At 36.3% G+C, this 20,417-nt stretch overlaps 3 protein-coding genes across 3 annotated transcripts; all 3 read right to left on the bottom strand.

Moving 5' to 3' along the window:
- Positions 1–5,743: 5,743 nt before the first annotated feature.
- On the bottom strand, positions 5,744–10,510 carry LOC103342413 (Cyclin-like family protein). The gene is made up of 7 exons (XM_008246034.3): positions 10,021–10,510; positions 9,176–9,200; positions 7,694–7,823; positions 7,472–7,602; positions 7,298–7,386; positions 6,312–6,388; positions 5,744–6,116 (listed from the first exon to the last, which is right to left on the bottom strand). The coding sequence occupies exons 1-7, from the start codon at positions 10,371–10,373 to the stop codon at positions 5,983–5,985; spliced, it is 939 nt and encodes a 312-aa protein (XP_008244256.1). The 5' UTR covers positions 10,374–10,510; the 3' UTR covers positions 5,744–5,982.
- Positions 10,511–13,908: 3,398 nt separating this feature from the next.
- On the bottom strand, positions 13,909–15,066 carry LOC148914806 (uncharacterized). Its single transcript, XM_089043307.1, has one exon. It carries the CDS (start codon positions 15,064–15,066, stop codon positions 13,909–13,911), a length of 1,158 nt encoding a protein of 385 aa, XP_088899433.1.
- Positions 15,067–15,078: 12 nt separating this feature from the next.
- Positions 15,079–15,726, bottom strand: LOC148914805 (uncharacterized). Its single transcript, XM_089043306.1, has one exon. The coding sequence runs from the start codon at positions 15,724–15,726 to the stop codon at positions 15,079–15,081; it is 648 nt and encodes a 215-aa protein (XP_088899432.1).
- Between the last annotated feature and the right edge of the window lie 4,691 nt (positions 15,727–20,417).

The following is a 20,417-nucleotide window of genomic DNA, read 5'->3' as shown; positions in this document are numbered from 1 at the left end:
CTCCATTATGTCTTTCACCCACAAATCCCTCAAACCCACCCCACAGATGCAAACAATGTTCGAATTTTGTTTTTATTTTTGTTTTTTGAATTTGCAGAGATAGAAAGAGAGATAGGGGTAGAGAGCAGAGAGCAAAGAGAGAGAGATGAAGACTAGCAGATCTCAATGAAAAGCGTTGACTGAAGTGTCAACTAGGTCTGTAAGATGGAGAGAGAGTGGTCGACGAGCCGGGTTCGTTGCAGGCTGGGGTTCTGGGTTTTTTGTTCTTTTAGGTTGTGTTTCTCTTTTAAATGCTGGGATTGGACCTTGTTCTTCTGTACATATATGAAAAATTTATCTAATGCCATTAGAGATGTGTTTTCCATTTGTTGAAGAAAATAATGATTTTCTTTTGGGGGAAAGGGGAGCTGGGGAGGGGGTTGGCTACTATTGGCTATCCAATAGAGAAACCATGTTTGTGAAAACATTTGGGATCGAACCTTGTAAATCATTTCCATCTAATTCAATATATACAAGGTTGTTGCTATTGGCACTGAAGAATTTAAAGGACTATGAAAAATTTGAAGGAGAAAGAGAGAGAGAGAGAGAGAGAGAGAGAGAGAGAGATTTATTTTTATTTTTTTTGGTTTTTCATATTTTATTTATATTTTAATTAGTTTAAAATTTAAAAATGTGAAAAATTTGGGACCCACAGTGCTATGTAGACAACTAACATAGAGATATGACGGAAACCCTAACGGCGGAACCACATTGTAACAAATTTAAAATACCAGGGTATGTGATTGTTAAAATTGAGAAGATAGAGACTAACATATCTTAAGAGTGTAACCACAAGGTACTAAACTGTAATTAACCCTTAATTTTAATTGTATACATAATTTTCACTTATTTAGAAGGATGTTTGCTTAAACTTCCCATTAGAGCACTCTCATCCATTTGCTATGGCAAAAGGCAAAGGCAAGACAATGGTTGTTACTATTCACATGAATAGTGGCAGCTCTTGCAAAAGTCTTGTTGTGTTTCCACCCATTACCATGACAAAGGGTAAATACTATTCACTTTTATTTATTTATTTATTTATTACTTAAACGATTAATTTAGATAAGATTTTCAGTTGTCACGTGTTAATATTTATTATAAAATTCACACATCATATTTCAGATAAGATTTTCACCCTCTAAAATTGCGTCACGTGGTCATCTCTATCTTCTAAATCCCTCTATAAAATCAAAACCTCAACTCAAACCTCTCACACCATATCCTCTCTATCCTTTCAATTTTCAGATACAATTTTCAAATAAAATTTTCGAATAAGATTTTCGATTAGCACATATCCATATTTATTATAAAATTCACATCTCAAATTTCAAATAAGATTTTCGGATAAGATTCATGATTGCCACATGTTGATATTTATTATAAAATACAAATCTCAAATTACATATAAGATTTTCACCCTCTAAAATTGCGTCATTGTCATCTCTATCTTCTAAATCCCTCAATAAAACCAGAGCCTCAACTTAGACCTCTCACACCATATCCTATCTATCCTTTCATTTCTCATATTTTAGATTTCATAGTCCACTCTTAATGTCTTACATAAGAAGGTGCTTGAAGAGGCAATAGCGAGAAATGAAAGAAAGAAGGTGCAAACGAGCTGAAGAAGAAAGAGAGGAGGAAGAAGATGATGAACAAGTTGTCATGGATATGCGTATGCTTGATCTATCAAGCCAAGGCAACCACAATGGTTTACAAGTCAGTTGTGGCTTGAACATGGACATACGTAGGCATTCTCGGGGTAAAAATCTTTTGGAAGATTACTTTATCCCAAATTTGTTGTCCTCTACTATTGATTTTCAAGAGCGATATAGAATGCAACCTTATTTGTTCAATAAAATCATGCATAATGTTTGCAATTACGATGCATACTTTGTTCAGAAAGTGTGATGCTACTGGGGCTTTGGGGCTTCTTTAGAAACAAAAGTTTACAACTTCTTTACAGATGCTGGTGTTTGGTGCATTTGCAGACCAGGTGGATGAGATTGCTAGGATGGGGAAATCCATTATCCTAAAGAGCTTGGTCAGATTCTGTGATACAATTGAAACTCTATATATGAGGGATTACCTCCGCAAATTTACGCCTAGGGACCTCCAAAGGCGTCTACAAAAAGTCGAGGCTCGAGGTTACCCATGCATTATTGGAAACATCGACTATATGTTGACAAGAATTTATGAACGGCCCATAGGAGCAAATGAACAACCACTAGAGCACGAACTATTGGTTAGGGACGGTCATTACAACAACCTTATAATTGATCATTATACGGAGATGCAATCTTTTTATATTCATGTATGACGTCAAGTTGACTTGATGGAGCACTTATGGGCAGTGAGAGGCAATGACAGTCAATAAAGTCAAGTGAAGATGCTTAGTTTTTAATTATGCTTTGTGTTGATGTATGCGTTGTTTGAATTATGCTATGTTTGTGCTTTGTTTTGAATTATGCTTTGGTTGTGTTTTGTTTTGAATTATTCTTTAGTTGTGTTTTATTTTGAATTATGCTTTGGTTGTGCTTTGTAATGAATTATGCTTTCTTTGTGTTTTGAATCGTATTATGCTTTGTTTTATAACTATATTATAAAACAAAGAAATGTGTTAAATAAATAGCTATATTATTGAATGCTTTCTTTATTCAATAAAAGAAAACAATACAACTAATTAAATAAAGAACAAGAAATACAACTAATTAAATAAAAGACAAGCAATACAATTAATTAAATAAAAGACAAGCAATGCAACCTAATGGTTTTCATCATTTTACCAATCAGTATTGCTGGGTATCGTCACAGAAAAGCCTTCTTCTCATAACATCACTTCATTCTAACTTCCAAAATGACTTTGTTTCTAGCTTCCAAAATGACTTTGTTTTAGGGAACATATGGCTCGTATCCATGGCCATGGTTTCTCAATTCTTCTTCTCCATGTCTTTTTTGTGTGATTACTCCCTTTCTCTTGCAAATTCTTCATACATTGTCTTCTCATCCAAATCTCTTTTCATGTCTCTCTCTCATTGTGCCGTTTAGAGCAATTTGCTCCAAAATTTTTGTAGTATCATTGGTGGAATTACTCCCACTGTTGGCCTTCGCCGCCTTTCTCCCAATAGGCCTCAATTCCTTTCGGATTAGTGAGTCTTGATTCATCGAGGAATCCAAAGGCGAATCCGATGCCGTTGAATTATGGAGCGACGTTTCATTCAACACAACAGTCGGACCCGTGAGAATAATTTTGAATCTCGAACAATTTTTCATCACCTCACAACATTGGTGATTGTTGAAGATTTTTTGCCCTAGCCAATGGCATCGAGCCACATTTGTGCTTGCATAATCTATTAAATAAAATATTGAAAAAAAAATGGACATTAAATTTAATAAAACGGAAATTACGAATAATTTACCTCGTTGCCAAGATTTTGGCCTTTTTGAATGTTATCCCTCGCTTTTGCCAACGTATCTCTCCATTTCCCTAACTCTTTATTCAAAAAATTTCACCTACTAGCCAAGGCCATTTCCATACGAGTGGCCTGATCTTTCACAAAATTTGGCATGAATTTTTCTCCACATATGAGAGAACTTCATCTCATTGCTCGTGATAGGGCAATGACCAACTTGGATCCAACACTCACATAACAAAACATCTTAAACGGTTGTCCACGCCCCTTCGGCTTCGATGGAAGATGTCATTTTTATTTCAACACAAATGAATTTCGAAAATGAAGAAAATTTGGCATGGAAAGTGAATAATATTGGAAGGAGAAGAAAATGTATGAAGATTTGGTGTGGAAAGTGAAGAATATTAGTAGGTATTTATAGAAGAAAAAAAAATCAGAATTTTTTTGTATTTTTTTTTTAATATTTAAAATATTTTACAATTTTTTTATTTTAAATCGCAGCCGTTGGATTGGAGGACAAATAACGATCAGACAACCCATGACAACGATAAAAAAATTTAAAACCCACCTCTTGCCCGAGCTCCTAAAGCCCGTTGGAAGCACAAAATAAGGCTTGGACCCCCTCCTACCAGGGCCAAACTGCAGCGGTGGAAGTGCTCTTGGAGCGGATATGGTTCGGTTACCAAATTGACGTCATTGACAACCAAATTCATGAATCAAGACTGCAGGACCACAAGCATCCAGTGACTACTTTCAATTCATCGAGAAATTATTCAACTCTATGTAAGAGAAGATGAATTTTGACGGAAAAATAGACAGAGTTAACGGAAAGGAACACTAGTAGAACGTGAGACTTAATTTGAAGACGACATGCTATGCAAATCGTGATATAATTTGGTTAGAGTGCTGCTAAACGAACCCTAAAATTGACTGAGTACACCCTATGATCTAAGTACACCCTAATATTTAAATCAAAATGTCAAATTAACTAAGTACACCCTATTTAACTACCAAAAATACCTATGGTACACCCTAATACACTCTATCTCGCCCAAAAAAAAAAAAAAACCAACAACATTCATCATTCTCCCTATGATCCCCTTTTCTCCGTACTTTAATTCTAAAAATTTTAACTGTAAAATCTGGACAATATTGTTCTTTTTGATATATCCTAAATCTAACTAATGATACAAAAACGTTCAACATAATTCTTTGATTTCATTCCTCTTGATGCTAAATCAAATAATAAGTAATACTAAGTAAGGGAATCACTCTTATTAAAATACTCAATTTTGCAGCTTCGGGGTTTTAAATTTTTTTCCCAAGAAACATAGTATTTCATGCCGTCTGATTTTTATTATTATTAATGAATCCAACATCTAAAACCAAAAAACAACTCTGATTGTCTTCTCAATCAGTGGTTGACAAGGTTAGCCTATCTGCAGTCCTTGTCTTTTTTTCAATGAAATCTTTGATTCATGACCACACACCAAAAGAAATAAAAATAAATGAATAAATAAAAACCCACTGATTGCCTTGCTTGCTGATTTAAGCCCCAATATGATTCGTGTGGCTACTTTTGAGGAGGGAAATTGGAGAAAACAAGTTTTTACAAGGAGCTTCAAATATTTTTGGGAATTTTCTGAATTGAAAGATGAAAGAAATGAAAAAAATTATAAGTTTGGAGAAGAGTGATTGAAAGGAGAAGAGGTTCTGCTGGGCTTGGTTTTGAGAGATAAAAGAGTTCGGCTGTCCAAATGCTAAGATGGAGAAGAAGAGAAGTGTAGGGAAAAATATGCGGAGTCATGTTTTAGATGGTTTTTAAAGAGTGCTGAACGAAATCTAAAATTAACTAAGTACACCCTAAAAATATGTGGTGTTATGTTTCACAATTCAATATATCATTTATAGTCATTTTATATTAGGGTAAATTAATAATTCAATAAATACTTTGATAGTATGGTGTACTTAGTTAATTTTAAGGTTCGTTTAGCAGCACTTTTTAGTTAATGCTGCACAGAAGAGTTGAGTCACAAACCTCCACGTCACGCTACTCATATTCTTCCTTTATTCTTTTCCTAATCAAGCTTAAGAATGTGCTCCAACACAACACATTGGGCTCTCATTAAGCTTGCACGAATTTCAGGGGATTTGAAAATATATCTTTTAGCCTCAAATATTCCTCCACTTGAAATATCCAATTCATTTGCAATGGCCACAGTTTCATTGAACGGTTTTGGAATTTTATCAAAATTTAAATAGAATCTAAAATGATCACAATTTCAGGCAGATAATAGGTGAAAATTTATTTTGAATTGAAAAAAAGTCAGAAAACATGCTTTTTCAAGCATATATCTCAATTGCGTCAATTGAAAGATATAATTTAGTAATTTACTATGAAAAAGAATTCTCAAAACAATTTAAGCCTTCTGCATTGTTCATACACTGGACGGTTAAAATACAACCCAAGAAAAAGCGCTCCAGTAGAATTCACATTCCTCGTCGTTCTTGATGAATCCGCTCGGCCTACATTTCAAGGGCTGCAAAGATTCTTGAGATCCTCCTCCTTTGCATACCAGTTGGGTATTATCTTTGATACATGGGGATAAAGGTCTTTGTATGAGTTTCTGATTGTTCCTTCTGCTACTCCTGTAGCAACTGAGATATCTGCACTCACAGTGGCCATTACTTAAATCAGCACTTGTTAGAAAACCATAAAAATTATGGGTGGCATGAAACCGATCAAGTCTTGGATCTACCAATAAACCCATTAAATTACAGGTGATGCAGGCCATATGTTCAGTTCACAAGCTTTCAACTACATTTTTCAATTAGTTTCTAAGAGGGAGGATGATACTGAACCTTTGAGAGGCTTCTTATCGTCTGAAAGCTGAGTGATAATATAAATAACTGCTGCTGCTATCGATATAGGGCTCCTCCTGGAATTGAGAGATAAAAAAGAAACAGGCCATCATCAAAAGCAAGTACTATAAAGTCAATCATAATTCAAGGACCGATCTCAAGATAAAGAATCTATCAAGACAACAAATGTATGAATCAGATATTAACTTAAGGCAGCAGAATTCAGATATTAACTTCTTCAAATGGAACCAGGGAATGCCATTTCTGACCATTATGTCTAATGTTAAGGAATCAAAACCAGAAAGATGAACTTTTCATTATAACCTGCAATTCCTCATCACTGTCCAAAACAGAAGTGCAGGAAAATGAACTAAACAAAAAGTGGTTCTGATCAATTCATAGGGCTCATGTCAAAATTGATAAGGTGAAGTAGAAAAAGGGAAAGAAAAAAAAAAGTCCCATTTAAACAGAAAGCCAAGAGATTGAGCAAAAAAAAAAACAGACTGCCAAGCTCACCCAAAGATGGCCTAATATTTGAAGAGAGATTGGGCATTCCTTAAGTCATTTAGGGCTGTTTGAATAGTTGAACACAGGATTGCACAAGATCATTTTGTTTATTAGTCCAATTTGCCCCTCTACATAGTACTTCACCTTATATCAGCCAATCCTTTATGATGCCTTGCCATTGGCCTCCACAATGAATGTTTAACATAAACAATTCGAATCAGCTATTTTGATCATGTTACGTTTTACAATATTTCTGGGTCCATCCTTATCTTTTCCAAACACTTGACATCCTATGAGATAAATGACATGATCTGTAATGATGAGGAAAAAAGAACCTGTGGAAATTGATAAATGGTGCAAATGAATCTATGGAACCATGATGACAGTATACACAATAAGAAAGGTAAAATCAGTCATGCAAATATGCAATCATGAAAATATACATTATTTTCAGCATAATGCATAACAAAAGGAACTACCTTATATCAAATTCTTCTGACTTTTGCACAGCTTCTTGGGCAGCTTTGACTGCTTGATTATTCATTCCAAGATTGGAACAGAAGCGCCTCTACAGTTAAGTTGCTATTAAGTCAGTGAAAACTACAAACTAGGAAAAAAGGAACTAAGAATTTAAGCCTACATATGTAGCTCACCATAAAGTCCCCAGCATGTATTGTTCCCATCTCCACTGACTGACCCTTCTCTAGTCCCAGTTGTTTCACTATATATTCTTTTGCTCGGCCAATTTCCTTCTTTGAGGCTCCATTGGCGACAGAGCAAATTTCTATTTGAAATCCACAGGTTCAGGGAAGCTCATACACAAAGGCAAAGTAATTCAGGAAGCATCCAGATGTTAAAAAAGTCATAAACTGTACCCTTTACAGTGCGTGGCTTGTCTTCTTGTCGACAAGCAATGTACAGGCAAGCAGCCAATAATGCATCCTGATTTCTTCCTCTACTAGATTTCTGATCTTCCACCCTCTTATATATCTCATTAGCCCGATCCTTCAAATCAAAACATAAAAGCCTCATCATCTAAAACTCAAATCCCATGAAATAGCAGGCTATGAATATAAGTTCTTAAGATCCCTTTTATTAGTTTTTAAGAAGGAAACAGAAGATTTTATTAATCTAAACTAAACAACAATGCAACAGTAATGATAATGAACAAACAGTCCGCCGAAGGTACAATCATAACCTTCTACAACCAACTAAAAGTAACAACACAAACTACAAGAAGTGCTTAAGATTCCTGTACATCAAAAAGAATATATACTTTTCAAGATTTTACCAGAAGTTTTTTGCTAAAATAATTATCAACTACATGACGTAAAAACATAAAAATCAGCACAGACAATGTGAATTCACTACTTGTTATCACACTCCTAATTGCAGCAGATATGTGAATACAAGTTTCGCTGTGATGTGAAGATAATGCACTCTCTCTGTCTCTCTCAAAATTAGAAAATAAATAAAAACCCTGAATCAAGTCTCAAGGATAACCCATCCCACTCGACTTTTATAATGTTCCTCTCAAGCCAAACGTGCCACATCAAAGTAAGATTGAAACAGCTACAGAAGCAACTAAAGCCTAATCTTTATCAAATTTTATAATCCAACAAGATCACCAAATCAGTATTCACCCAATCAGCACCAAAATGGAAAAAGACCAGTATCCAGAAACCGCAATACGCCAAACCTTGTAGAAGTAAAATGATCTACTGATTGTTCACCCTTTTATCCATACACCGCTAGTCCCAATTAAAAAAGGAAAATTTATCTTCAACTCAGATATCAGTGAATGAAACAGTTGAATCAAACAAGACAGGCAAGGTAGAAAAGTTCGTCTGAAATGCTTTCCCTGGAAAAGTATTATGTTGAAAAAGTAATCAATGAATAGACTAACGGTTTTCACTTGTAGCCACTACTGTGTTTCAATTATATAATTAGTTTATCAAGGATACTTGTAGAAGCAATATACTGTAAAATGAAAATGTGCAGTAGTGGTCTGGTGCTACTTAGAATTTTCTAAGAAATAATGCTTAGAATCCCCTGCAAGTATAATTACGTAGTGCAAAGTCATAGACAAAGTTTTAGGGTATACTTCAACAAATATTCAGAACTGAAATTATAGTAACTTTTATTCTCTTACAATATAACAGCCATATTTCATTCCATATTTCATTTGTATCACAAAATCACAAAATAAAATAATGGACAAAGCTTTTCTTTGACCTTAAATGTATCCACAATAATGGGTCGCTAAAATTTTATGCACGAATTTGGTAGGCATATGAGCGTACTAGAACTATTAACAGTCCCCATGAATAAATGTTTATAGTACACAAATAGCATACCTTGATGGTTGCCACAAGGCCCAACCTGAAATACAATGTTACAACATCAGCTATTTTTCTTTATAGTAGTTTACAAATAATCTCATCATAAGAGAAATTTAACACATCATGTGAATAACTTTTGATACTAATACTATATAAATATCATCACACATTACAAAAGGGAAGAAGCAAGATTTTGACAGATGAAAAAGTGTAACAAAAACCAATTACCTACTCTACTCTAATATACGTGGGATTGAACTTAATAGTTTAGCTGTTTTGAAAAAACTAAAAAGCTTAATAATTTCAATTTGTCCAATGCAATTGATTACAGTATACCTTAGATTAATATTTCAATCTCCTCATATATCTCATATATCTACTTAGATTAATATTTCAATCTCCTCATATATCTCATATATCTATCAACTTAGATTCATGAAATTACACGATGATCATAAAGGGCAATACTCTCATTTGATTTTGAACCAAATTCCAAATTTAATCTTGAAAAGTTGATTAACAGTTATGGTTTCAAATTGTAATAAAAATTTCCCAACCCAAGCTAATTAGATGTTCAGCTTTGGATTTTCAATTTTCATTTCTACTTTCCCAATACCAATCAGCATCCTCCTCATCCAAATTCAACCCTCAAACAAAACCCAAATCCAGTTACAACACCTTAAACTACTACAAACCTCTGCCATTTCTACTTTCCCATTACCAATCATCATCTTTCTCGTCCAACTTCAACCCTCAAAGGAAACCCAAAATCCAGTTACAAAACCTAAAAATACCAGAAACCTCGGATTTTTCTACGAACCAAAATACCTTCCCACAATATCGCAGCAACAAGCACATACCTATCAGACATGGTGGCGATGGTTTTGAAGGCCAGAATCAAGCCCCGATCCGGATTCGACCCACGGTTCTGCCACCGCCCCAACGACGAAGATAAGAACTCACCAGATGCCCCATTAGGCTTGGCTATGACGGTGGACAACCCGCCATCGGCCAATAGTGGGTTGGTGGGACCACCAACACGGACCGGGTCGTTATCGCCGGACTCGTTCGCGAAGGTACGCCACTCTGAGGTCTCGTCGATGGAATGAGATTCCAACACTAATCCACACTCGGAGCACACCGTGTCTCCCGCCGAGTGGTCGAAAACCACCTCCGTCTGGCGCTTGCAGTCTGAGCAATACGCATCGGACATTTCTCTATAAGATTACAGTATTTTCTCGGGGAAATGGTCTTTGGGAGATGGGAAAGCTTGGAAGATGAGAGTTTCCCTTTGTTGTTTCTTTCTCCCCTTGTTTGGGTGAGCTGAAAGATCTTAATAGGAGAGGAAGGGGATGTGGGGGTATGTATAGAAAGAAGGATTGGAGAGTATTGAAGGGACTTTTTTAGGAAAGTCATGAAGCCTTCGTGACGGCAACGGTTTGGACATACGTACTCTTTTGGGCTCTACTTATATTGGGCTTGCATTCTTGCGTTGGACATGGTATTGGACTCTTTCTTCTTGGACGCGTTCTCTTTTCATTTTTATGAGGGTTAGAGGTGTCAAACGTATCAGGCCGGATTGAGCACGATGCGAATATAGCCCGTTATGTAAGGTCCGGCACAGTCCAGCCCATATTTTTTGGCGGGCCAGGATGACATAATTTGGTCCAACTGGGCGGGCCATTTAGTGAATTATATATTTTTTTAAGAAAAATAATACATCATTTATAATGTTTACATATTAAATTGGAGAGTTTCACTAAAACACCCAAAATGGGAGCTGAAATTATAAAAAAAACCCAACACCCAAAACACTTTATAAACACACCCAAAACCCATCATTACACACACTCAAAACCCATTTATAAACACACCCAAAAAATATACAATTGTTGACTTGGGGGTTGATTTTGGGTGTGTTTCTATGTTTAAATAGTGTTTGGGTTTTTTTTTATAAATACATGTCTAGAATTGGGTTTATTTATAAATTTGTAATTAAATTAAGTCTATTTCTTTTCTCTAATAATAGATTTTAAAAATCAATGCTTTCTTTAAAAATAAAATAATAATTTTGTTATTCAAGTTTCAATTTGTTAAACCTGAACAATAGTCTCTTTTTCTATTTAAATGTACTTCGAGTCATTGGCTTCTTTTTCCGACAAATAATCATTCTTATTAGCATTTACATAATTGTTAAAAGGATTGAAATAAAATTGTAAAATAAAAAATTTCAAAAAAAGCAATCCATAAGTCAAGTTTGGAGCTGACCCATATCTTAGTGGCCTGGCATGAGCCCACCCTGATCCTATATTGGCTAAGGTAGCGGGCTTGAGCAGGACTTAATGATTTTCATAAATGAATGAACTCGGTCAGAATCATTTATTAAGTGGGTCGGGTCGACTTGTTTGATACCTCTAATGGGAGAGAGGGGGGAGGGGGACAAAAATAGAACAAATCCCTATCGATTCACACTTTGATTTAGTTTTTTTTCGCACTTTGGTTTTGTATTTTTATGAAAAAAGTAATCAGTTAGAAAATGTTATTGTGGTGGTGGTGGTGATGTAGTTTTGTTGTGGGTGTATTAGTATATTGTAAATGTATTTTGTAAATATCATATCAATCGTATAAAAAATACATTAATAATTTTTGTTCGGGTGAAAATATATATATATATATATTTGGACCTATAATTGTTATAAATTGTCTTGTCAAATTCAATCCAATAATCACATTTGTCGATGAAAATTAGTAATTTTATGTGTGAGTCTCAGTCCAAAATTTGGATTCCAAATGTGCCAGTTGTCTAAAAGTGACACATAGGGCAATATGCGAAATATTCATGTCATTGCCAATCCATGGATTGACATGTCTTTGAAAATTCGTTGGTAATTCTATAGTATCAGGTAGGTCCCACATACACATTCAAAATTTTCCTAAAATCATTGTGCATTACAATTATGTATATATTCAAACCCTTGTTTTCTATGAAGCAATACCGGAGCCGCGTGTGGTGGTCAGAGTTGTGTAGGAGAGAGGAGAGAGAGAGAGTGGCGACAAGAGAGAGATATATATAATTTTGACAAAGTTTCGGGTAGGGAAATCAAGTTACCTTGTGTGTTGAATGTAGGCATGTATTTATAGGGCTCTAACTAGGGTTTTTCAAAGATTAATTTCTATTTGGAAGGAATATATCATTTCCCTTAAATGGAGAGATTGAGTTAATTAGCGATTTCAATTAGAATTAAATCCCTAATTGATGATAATATCCCCAAATAAAGATAATAGCTTATATTTAAGATAATCTTCCTATTTTTTGTCTTAATTAATTGGCCTAATAAATAGACTCAATTATTGATCTGGGTGCTATTCTTCTTGTCTACGTGGCGTCTCATGATTGGAACTGGAATATTTGTTCTCACAGTTAGCGTGGCCGCCCATGTGGTTTTTCATGTCCCATGGTAGCACATCTTTCCATGTGGAGTTTCTTTGAGCCATGGCTTTTTGTTTTGCTTTCTGTGCTTAACGTGTAGACTGAAAACCCACGTGAAGATTGAAGCCAACCATGGAGAAATGGATGACAAACCAAGGCCCATGCAAGTTGATGGCAAAGTAGGCGTCAATCCTTTTGAAGCAGCAATAGTTGAAGGAAATAATTTTATTTGAGAAACATGTTTTGAGACTCATACAAATTTTATTTCAACAATATGAATTATCTATTTTTCAAGTCTTTATTCATACCTACTGACACTTCTCTTCCTGATGATGAAAGAAGTTTTAAATTACAATCCCCCGACTCCCCAATGATCCGAAAATGTTAAACATAGAGTAATTGATACAAGTCTTTCCCAAAGTTTGAATTCTTTATTTAGCTCAACTAAAAAAATTTAAAATCCTTGAATGTGATCAAATAAAAACGACGGTGATAATAATCAAATGACCAAGCTATTTGTGATTGGTTTTCTATATATATATTTTTTTTGGTTACGTGAAGCTTGACCCTTCTTTACGTTACATTTCCGAACCGAAAGCTAAAGTTGTGTTGATTAAAAAACAAGCACATCTGTCTGTCTCCTTTCAGAAGCCGAAGAAATGGAAAATGCCATTAGACGTCTGTTTCAGCTTTCAATTCAAAGGCCTAGTTTTGTACAATGCAGCAAACATTGCCTTTATGGGGTAGCAAGTCTTAGCTTAGGACGTTTATTATTGCTTTGCTTCACACTGTTTAGATTTCCTCATACTTTAAACCAAGTTGCATCGAATAAATTGACCAAAAAAAGTTGCATCGAATAATTCTAAATTGTACTGTATGGAAGTCCAAGTGCCAAGAAAAGGTATAAATATGATTCAAAATTTACCAATATTATAATTTGTGTCAAAAGATACGAGTCATTATATAGTGAGAGCCTTATATATGGCCCTTAGTGAGGTTCTATTTCTTAATTGTTGGATCAGGCTAACCAATTTAATCCAACATTTAACCAGTTTGATCTAACGGTTAAGAGATATAGTCAGTGGCGGATCTAGGATTCAAAAGTCAGGCAGGCGAAACTTACCTTAAAAACTCGACGGTACGAGTGAATCTTATTCATAAAAATAAAAAGACACACCTAGTCAAGGGGGACGTAATGAGCCTTACCCTCAAATATGCATATCTATACATAAATAAAAGCTTAACAAAAAAAAAACAAAAAAACAAAAACAAAACAAGAAGTAAATGCAATGCGACACAAAAACTAAACTATTTTAATCTAAAATTGTACCCTACGAGGCATAGAAATCTTAAATTCCTCAATTACCTCTTCATTATCGATAATATTAGCAAACTCTCTTTCAATGTGGAGAATCATGCAATCAGTAAGGAATTCATCAGCTATGGTGCTTCGAAGTCTATTATTAATAATTCTTATACATGAAAAAGCTCGTTCCGTTGTTGCTGTAGAAACAGGAAGAGTCAACACCAATTGAATCAACCTGTAAAGCAAATGGTAGTTTTCTGCCAAAGTTGTTTCCACAAATTGTTGACATAACTGAGGAAGAGTGGTGAGGTCCTTAAAGTAGGGAAGGCCATGCATATCATTTTGAAAATACCTCAACTCAATTTCCAAACCTTTTAAGTCACTTGCATTGAAATCACCAGGATAGAATTTCTCAGCAAGTTTACATGGATGCCTAATATTGAATGATTTGAAGGAACTACGAGGATCCAATACTGAGCTAAGAATAAGAAGTTCAACTGTTTGCTCTGGAAATCTATCATTTAACTCCCTCAACATGCAATCTATCACATCATTAAATGCATCAATGCGATTGTAATGTTCAACTGTAATAAAATCTTGTTGTTGACAAGAACGACGTGTGCCCATCATATAACGATAACTCATATCAGGAACATCAATACCATGTTGTTCACAAAATGATACCACACTCATGAATAAATCATCCCAGTCATGTGCCCTCATATCTTGGAACTGTGATTTTGTGTTTTCAACAAAGTTTAAAGCACTTACAATATCTTGAGTTTTTTTCTGAAACACTTGACAGAGAAAGTTGGTCAATCCCATAATTTTATCTATCAAAAGCAATGCAAACACAAACTCAAAAGACATCATAGCAATATAGTTACTCTCTGCATCACTCCGAAATTGTTGGTTAGGTCCATGTTCACTGATTTCCTGAAGAAGTATTTTAGTCTCTTTAAATGAACTCATTAACCTTGTAATAGAGGCAAAGTGAGATCCCCAACGAGTGGCTCCAGCTCGTTTCAAACTACAACCTTGATTAAGTCCTCTACCTGTCTCAAGTTCCCCAGAATCCAACAAATTTTTGAGTTCAGCTTTTCGAATTAAATTTAACTCATTACGGCGCTTAGCAGAAGCACTAACAAAATTCACAATGTTAGTCAACATTGAAAAAAATCTTCATACAACCTTCACATCTTTAGCTGCACCATTTAATGCTAATTGCAAGGGATGAGCAAAGCAATGCACATAATATGCATATGGATAATCTTGAAGAAACAATGCTTGTAATCCATTCCATGAACCACGTATATTACTAGCACTATCATACCCTTGGCCACGCATGTTTTCCACTAGAATGCCGTTATTATCAAGTACTTTGCATATCTTTTGTTTAAGAGTCAAGGCATTAGTGTCTACGACACTCACAATATCGAAAAAGCGTTCACGAATAAATCCATCACAATCAATAAATCTTGGAATAATAGCCATTTGTTCCTTGCCTGATTCATCAAGTGATTTATCAACAAGAATACAATATTTGTTCTTCCCAAGTTTGGCACAAATTTTCTTCTTCACCTTGGTAGCAAAAATATGCAAGATCTGTTTTTGTATATCATGGGCAATATACTGAGCATTATGAGGAGCCTTATCTAAAACAACTTTCTCAACTTCTATATTCATTCTTGCAAAAGACTTTAAGATTTCAACGAAATTTCCCCGGTTAGATGAGTCAACAGATTCATCATGACCTCGAAAAGCTAATGCTTGATTTGCTAGATACCAAATGCCCTCTATTGTGGTTGTAAGTCGCAACCGATTGTCCATCACTTGTTGCTTTGATTGCTTATCTACCACATTTTCAATATGAAGAGATTGGTTTTTTCCCACTTTGCATAGCAAGATGATGTGGAGAATTTAGCTTGCCTACATGACTTTGAAATACACATATTACCACCAATTCTCTTCCAATTTTGAAATTCATGAATAGTAAAGGTTGAATGTGAATGATTCATGTCAAATATGAAGTAAGGAAAACAAAATGCCAAATCTTTAGCAATTGAATACTCAAGCCAAGGGAATTTACCAAACCACAATTCATTAAATCGACGTAAGTCTTGCCCTTATAAATGGCTTGGATAGTCTTCTCACTCCAGTTGACAAGGTCCTAAAATAATATAGTTTTTTCGCACATTATCTTATTCATTCACCGAATATTGTCATATTTGACGACGTAATCTCAGATCACGCTCAAGATAATTGATATTAAAATCTTGACCACTATCAACTCTTTGAGTCTCAACTCTTTCAACTTGAGGCTCGACAATGGGAGAAGACAGAAGATTTGGCTCATCACAAATTGGAGACATTCTAGAAGATGATGACTCATCATTCTTTTTCTTAAAAAAAGAGAACAAATTCTTTGATTTCTTGGGGTTTCGATTGTGATCCGACATAATAAAAGATAACCTATTTAATCAAACATCCCAACAAAAAATCAAACAATTTCTCATAATAGCATCAATGAATTTAATCAAACATTAACATACCAACAACAAATCAAACATCTCAACAATGCCAACATCAAATCAAACATCTTAACAAAATTCTTAAAATCAAAGACCTAATTAATTTCAACAAAATCCCCAAATTATATTTCATTCCTAATTAAACCCTAGAAAACTCAATTTCAAATTAAAATTAAAACTAAGATGCATATATTTATTTTAGGAATAACCCAATAAAAGAAGATAATTATAGAGAAGAGATTAAGAAGAATACTTGTTTCCTTGTATATGAGAAGAGAATGGGCTGTCCACGATTGCACAGCTTGACTATTGCACAGTCAAGACTGTTGAGTTGAGAAGAAGCTGCCGACTGCTGGAATTGCACAGCCACTATTTGACTGAAGCGCGCAGCGTATTCCCGTAGGGGTTCGTCTTCTCTCTGCCGAATCGTGTACGATCGTCAGAGTACAGACGGTCCGTCGGATCATGAAGTGATTGAGAAAATCTGCTTGATTCGTCAAACGAGTCTACCGTTCTTGGTTCAAGACGGTAGAACCAGTTCAAAGCGGCTCCAGAAGGGAGGATGGGAACAACAGGCATTGCCCTCATCGCTGAGGCCCTTGCATCCGACCGCGATTGGAAAGAGTGAAGGTGCGTCAAGGGGTCTTCCACGCTGGTGTAAACGGTATACGCAACGGCTGTACCTCCTGTCCGGTCTGGACTTCTTAATGCACTCGGTAAAGAGTCCCGGTCGAAGTTTTCCCCAGTCAAGTTCTTGGGACCGAGTTCGGTCGTCTTCCATCTTCTAAATTCTCTGGAAGAGCAGACGGATAGCGAGGTCTCGGCTTGGGACCTCCTCGGAATTGTAGTCTTTGGAAGTTCTCCTCGGACTTGATGGTCTTACCTTCGAATACTCCGTGGGAGTTTCCGAACGGTAGTTTGATTCGGTGCCCTTGGAGGGAGCATACTCATCGTCAGATTCTACCTTCGACACCAACCCTCGGACCTTTCTAAGAGGTGATTTGCTCCCAAGGACCCTTATCCGTGAATCCTGCAGCGAGCATTGATCCTGATTGGGGACCGCTACCGTTCGACATCCTTGTCGTTGATCCGATGGCGATATCGGTATGTGAGGCTGGTCCCGTGGAGTCGGGACTACCAGCTGTTTAGAGGCGCAGGCGTTGCCTTTGCTCTCTTCTTCCCTTTTTCACCGGGTCCGCAGACTGGGAAGGTTATGTAGCCTGAATATTCTGCGTTTCCTGCGATTAAGCACCGGGGTTTCGTCTACTTTGGACGGGAGGAGGTGGTTATGTTCTTGGAGCTTGGCCATTTCCTTATGAAGGGAAGTCATTTTAGCCAGAAGCTCCGCCGACCGTAGTCTAAATCACCGGAGGATTACCGAAGGAGTGCTAGGGTGCAGACGGGGCTTGCTCCACTTGGCTGTCGTACGGTAGTCCATCCTCCGATAATAACGTTGGTACTGGGTGGTTCCCATGTGTTTTTAGGAATTGTAGGTCGATTCTTATCGCTTCCCACAGACGGCGCCAAATGTTAACGCAGAAAAATAGTTCGGCACTTTCCCGCGCAACTTAGTGATGTTGGGCCTTCGGTATGCACTGGGCCTCGGTAGGGCGTTCGATCTACAAGATAACAAACGCTCGGTAAGACTTAGGGCACCAGTGTGGTACCGGGCGAAGGCTCTCCGATGCTTAAGTAAATACGAATTTAGTAAGATTGAACTACAGATCAATAGACAGTATGCCGTAAGTTCTGGTTAATTACCTTCAAGTTGGGATAGTTGTCCTTTTTTATAGGCCTTGGGAGGTGTGCAAGTTGTTTAGAATTTCGATGTGGGACTGTGGACTCCAATTGTGGGACTGCCACGTGCCCCTGGGGGTGGAGTTGCCGTAATCGTGCGATCGGTAGAAACGGAACTGTAGCTAGGTGCCGAAGGCTTCCATAGCTCCAATTTGGTCCACGTGTCCGATGCTTATTGGCTGTTCATTTTGGTATAAACAATCTTTTATTCATTCAAATGATGTGTACATTTTCTTTTATACTAAACCTTCAGAATGCCTTTTTTTCTCGGACAAGACGTGGGTTATTTTGCATGTTGTATGGTGAGAAGCAATGTACTTTGCATCTATTGCTGCCGGAAGATCTTCTTTTACGTTAAATCAAGGAAGATTTCGAATTCGACAAACACTAAAGGGCCAACTAACAAGGGGCTGTTGATATAAATTGACCAATCGATTGTCCTTATCATTGTTAGGTGCATGTTAATAACAAAATATATCAACACATCATATAAATCTTCTATTAGGAGAAGATTTAAAAATCAATACGACTACAACATTCATGGGTGAATACCAAAATGGGTGTACAACACAAAGTATAGAAACTTTGTTGACTGGAAGATGACGTGAGAAATTAGCATAAGACTACCACATGGAAAGTTTTATTGCCGTTGTAAACCAATACATAATACATAACTTGAATCTTTATCATATTTCCCTTTCCATATGAACCAGCAATGAATTTCATGTGCTTACATATAAAAGGGATGTATATCTACACTAACAAATTGAGGAACATATTAAACTACCACATACATCATGGAGAGATGAGGCTCGGCGATTAGTATTTGAAGCACAAAACTACTCCTCTGGCATCTTCCCCACACTAGCATCCCTATTCACACACACAAGTCAAGTCCAACTATACATGCTAAAAACAAAAGGAAATAAGTGGATGCAGAACAAAACCAGTACAATAACAGTGGGTAAGCAACTTATGTACTAGCAGAACAAAACCAATACAATATCTAGTTGTAGTTATCTTATTTGGTGAAATCAGATATTTTACAAGCAACTTATGTACTAGCATGGCTTGAAGTGAAGAAATTACAGAGGGAGTTGCTGAAGGAACCGAGCTGCAGAGGGAGATGGGTTAGGGAGTTGTAGAGAAAGAGAGCGAAGAAGATAGTTGAGAAATGCAGAAGTAGACATGCAATCAAATTAAAGAGAGCTAACCAGAAAAAATAAATTATTAGAAAAGGGGGGAGAGAGAGAGAGAGAGAGGATTGCCAATAAAGTAATAAAAACCTAGTTTGTTCATCTTAAATGAATCCTCAACAGTTAGATGGGGATAGATCCTGAAATGTGACAATTTTGAGTTACTGATTCAGGTTTGGGTGTTGAATCAGTTGAGGGGGATTTGCATGCAAAGAATAGTAATCAAGTCGCGCAAACCTAAAATAGTGCAGCAAGAAACCTAAGAGTGGTGTAGTGGCCACAAGGCCAACATTTAAAAATTACTTAGATAGATCAATCAAAACCAAGATAACTAACTGCGATATACCTACCTGGATCTGCGTGCAGATGCAATGGTGTCCAGCAAGGTTTGTTTTTCCCTCCATTCCCGGTATGTATCAATGATGTAGTCCGTTGTAAAGGCATCATAGGTCCTATTGGAAAACAAGGAAAGTCAAACTATAAATGTCGGTGATTCCTGAGGTGTGAACGTCGGAACAGACACACAGATAGGTTGTTGACATGTATGCATTGAGGAAGTCCACACTTGAGGATTCCTCTATAAACATACCTAAATCTAATCAAACACAACTCGAGTAAACGAAAATACAGAGATGCAAAGACCAGAAGAACCAACATGATTACGAAGCGAAGCGAAGAAACCAATTAAAGCAAGGATGCAGAATAATTAGAAACTGGAAATAAAAATTATAAAAGAAAAAAACCACATAATTAACAATTACCTATCGAACTCTTCGACGTTTTTGTCCGCTTCTAGCATCAGTGTCGTGGCTTCATTTGTGAGATCATAAATTTTATAACTCATTACAGAAATTCCAGAGAGTATCAGGAGTTTCAATATGGAATGACCAGCTTCAGCCATTGGGAAGGATCGGATCAGATCGGACGGGACGAAAGGAATGCTCTCGAGTTAGGGCTTGAGACGGGATAGCGATAGCAGAGAAGAAGGGTTTGGATT

This window comes from Prunus mume, linkage group LG8, assembly GCF_029339155.1.
Source record: "Prunus mume cultivar Tortuosa linkage group LG8, ASM2933915v1, whole genome shotgun sequence".
In the NCBI taxonomy this organism is placed as follows: domain Eukaryota; kingdom Viridiplantae; phylum Streptophyta; class Magnoliopsida; order Rosales; family Rosaceae; genus Prunus; species Prunus mume.
This window is presented reverse-complemented; position numbering and strand designations above follow the sequence as displayed.

What these genes read in the sequence shown, in the direction of transcription:
- LOC103342413 (XM_008246034.3), bottom strand. Translation starts at nt 10,373, where the DNA reads ATGTCCGATGCGTATTGCTCAGACTGCAAGCGCCAGACGGAGGTGGTT. An exon ending in CAAGCCACGCACTGTAAAGG is followed by an intron (nt 7,603 to 7,693) that starts GTACAGTTTATG and finishes GATTTCAAATAG; the next exon opens with AAATTTGCTCTGTCGCCAAT. An exon ending in CGATAAGAAGCCTCTCAAAG is followed by an intron (nt 6,117 to 6,311) that starts GTTCAGTATCAT and finishes CTGTGAGTGCAG; the next exon opens with ATATCTCAGTTGCTACAGGA.
- LOC148914806 (XM_089043307.1), bottom strand. Translation starts at nt 15,066, where the DNA reads ATGTTGACTAACATTGTGAATTTTGTTAGTGCTTCTGCTAAGCGCCGT.
- LOC148914805 (XM_089043306.1), bottom strand. Translation starts at nt 15,726, where the DNA reads ATGGACAATCGGTTGCGACTTACAACCACAATAGAGGGCATTTGGTAT.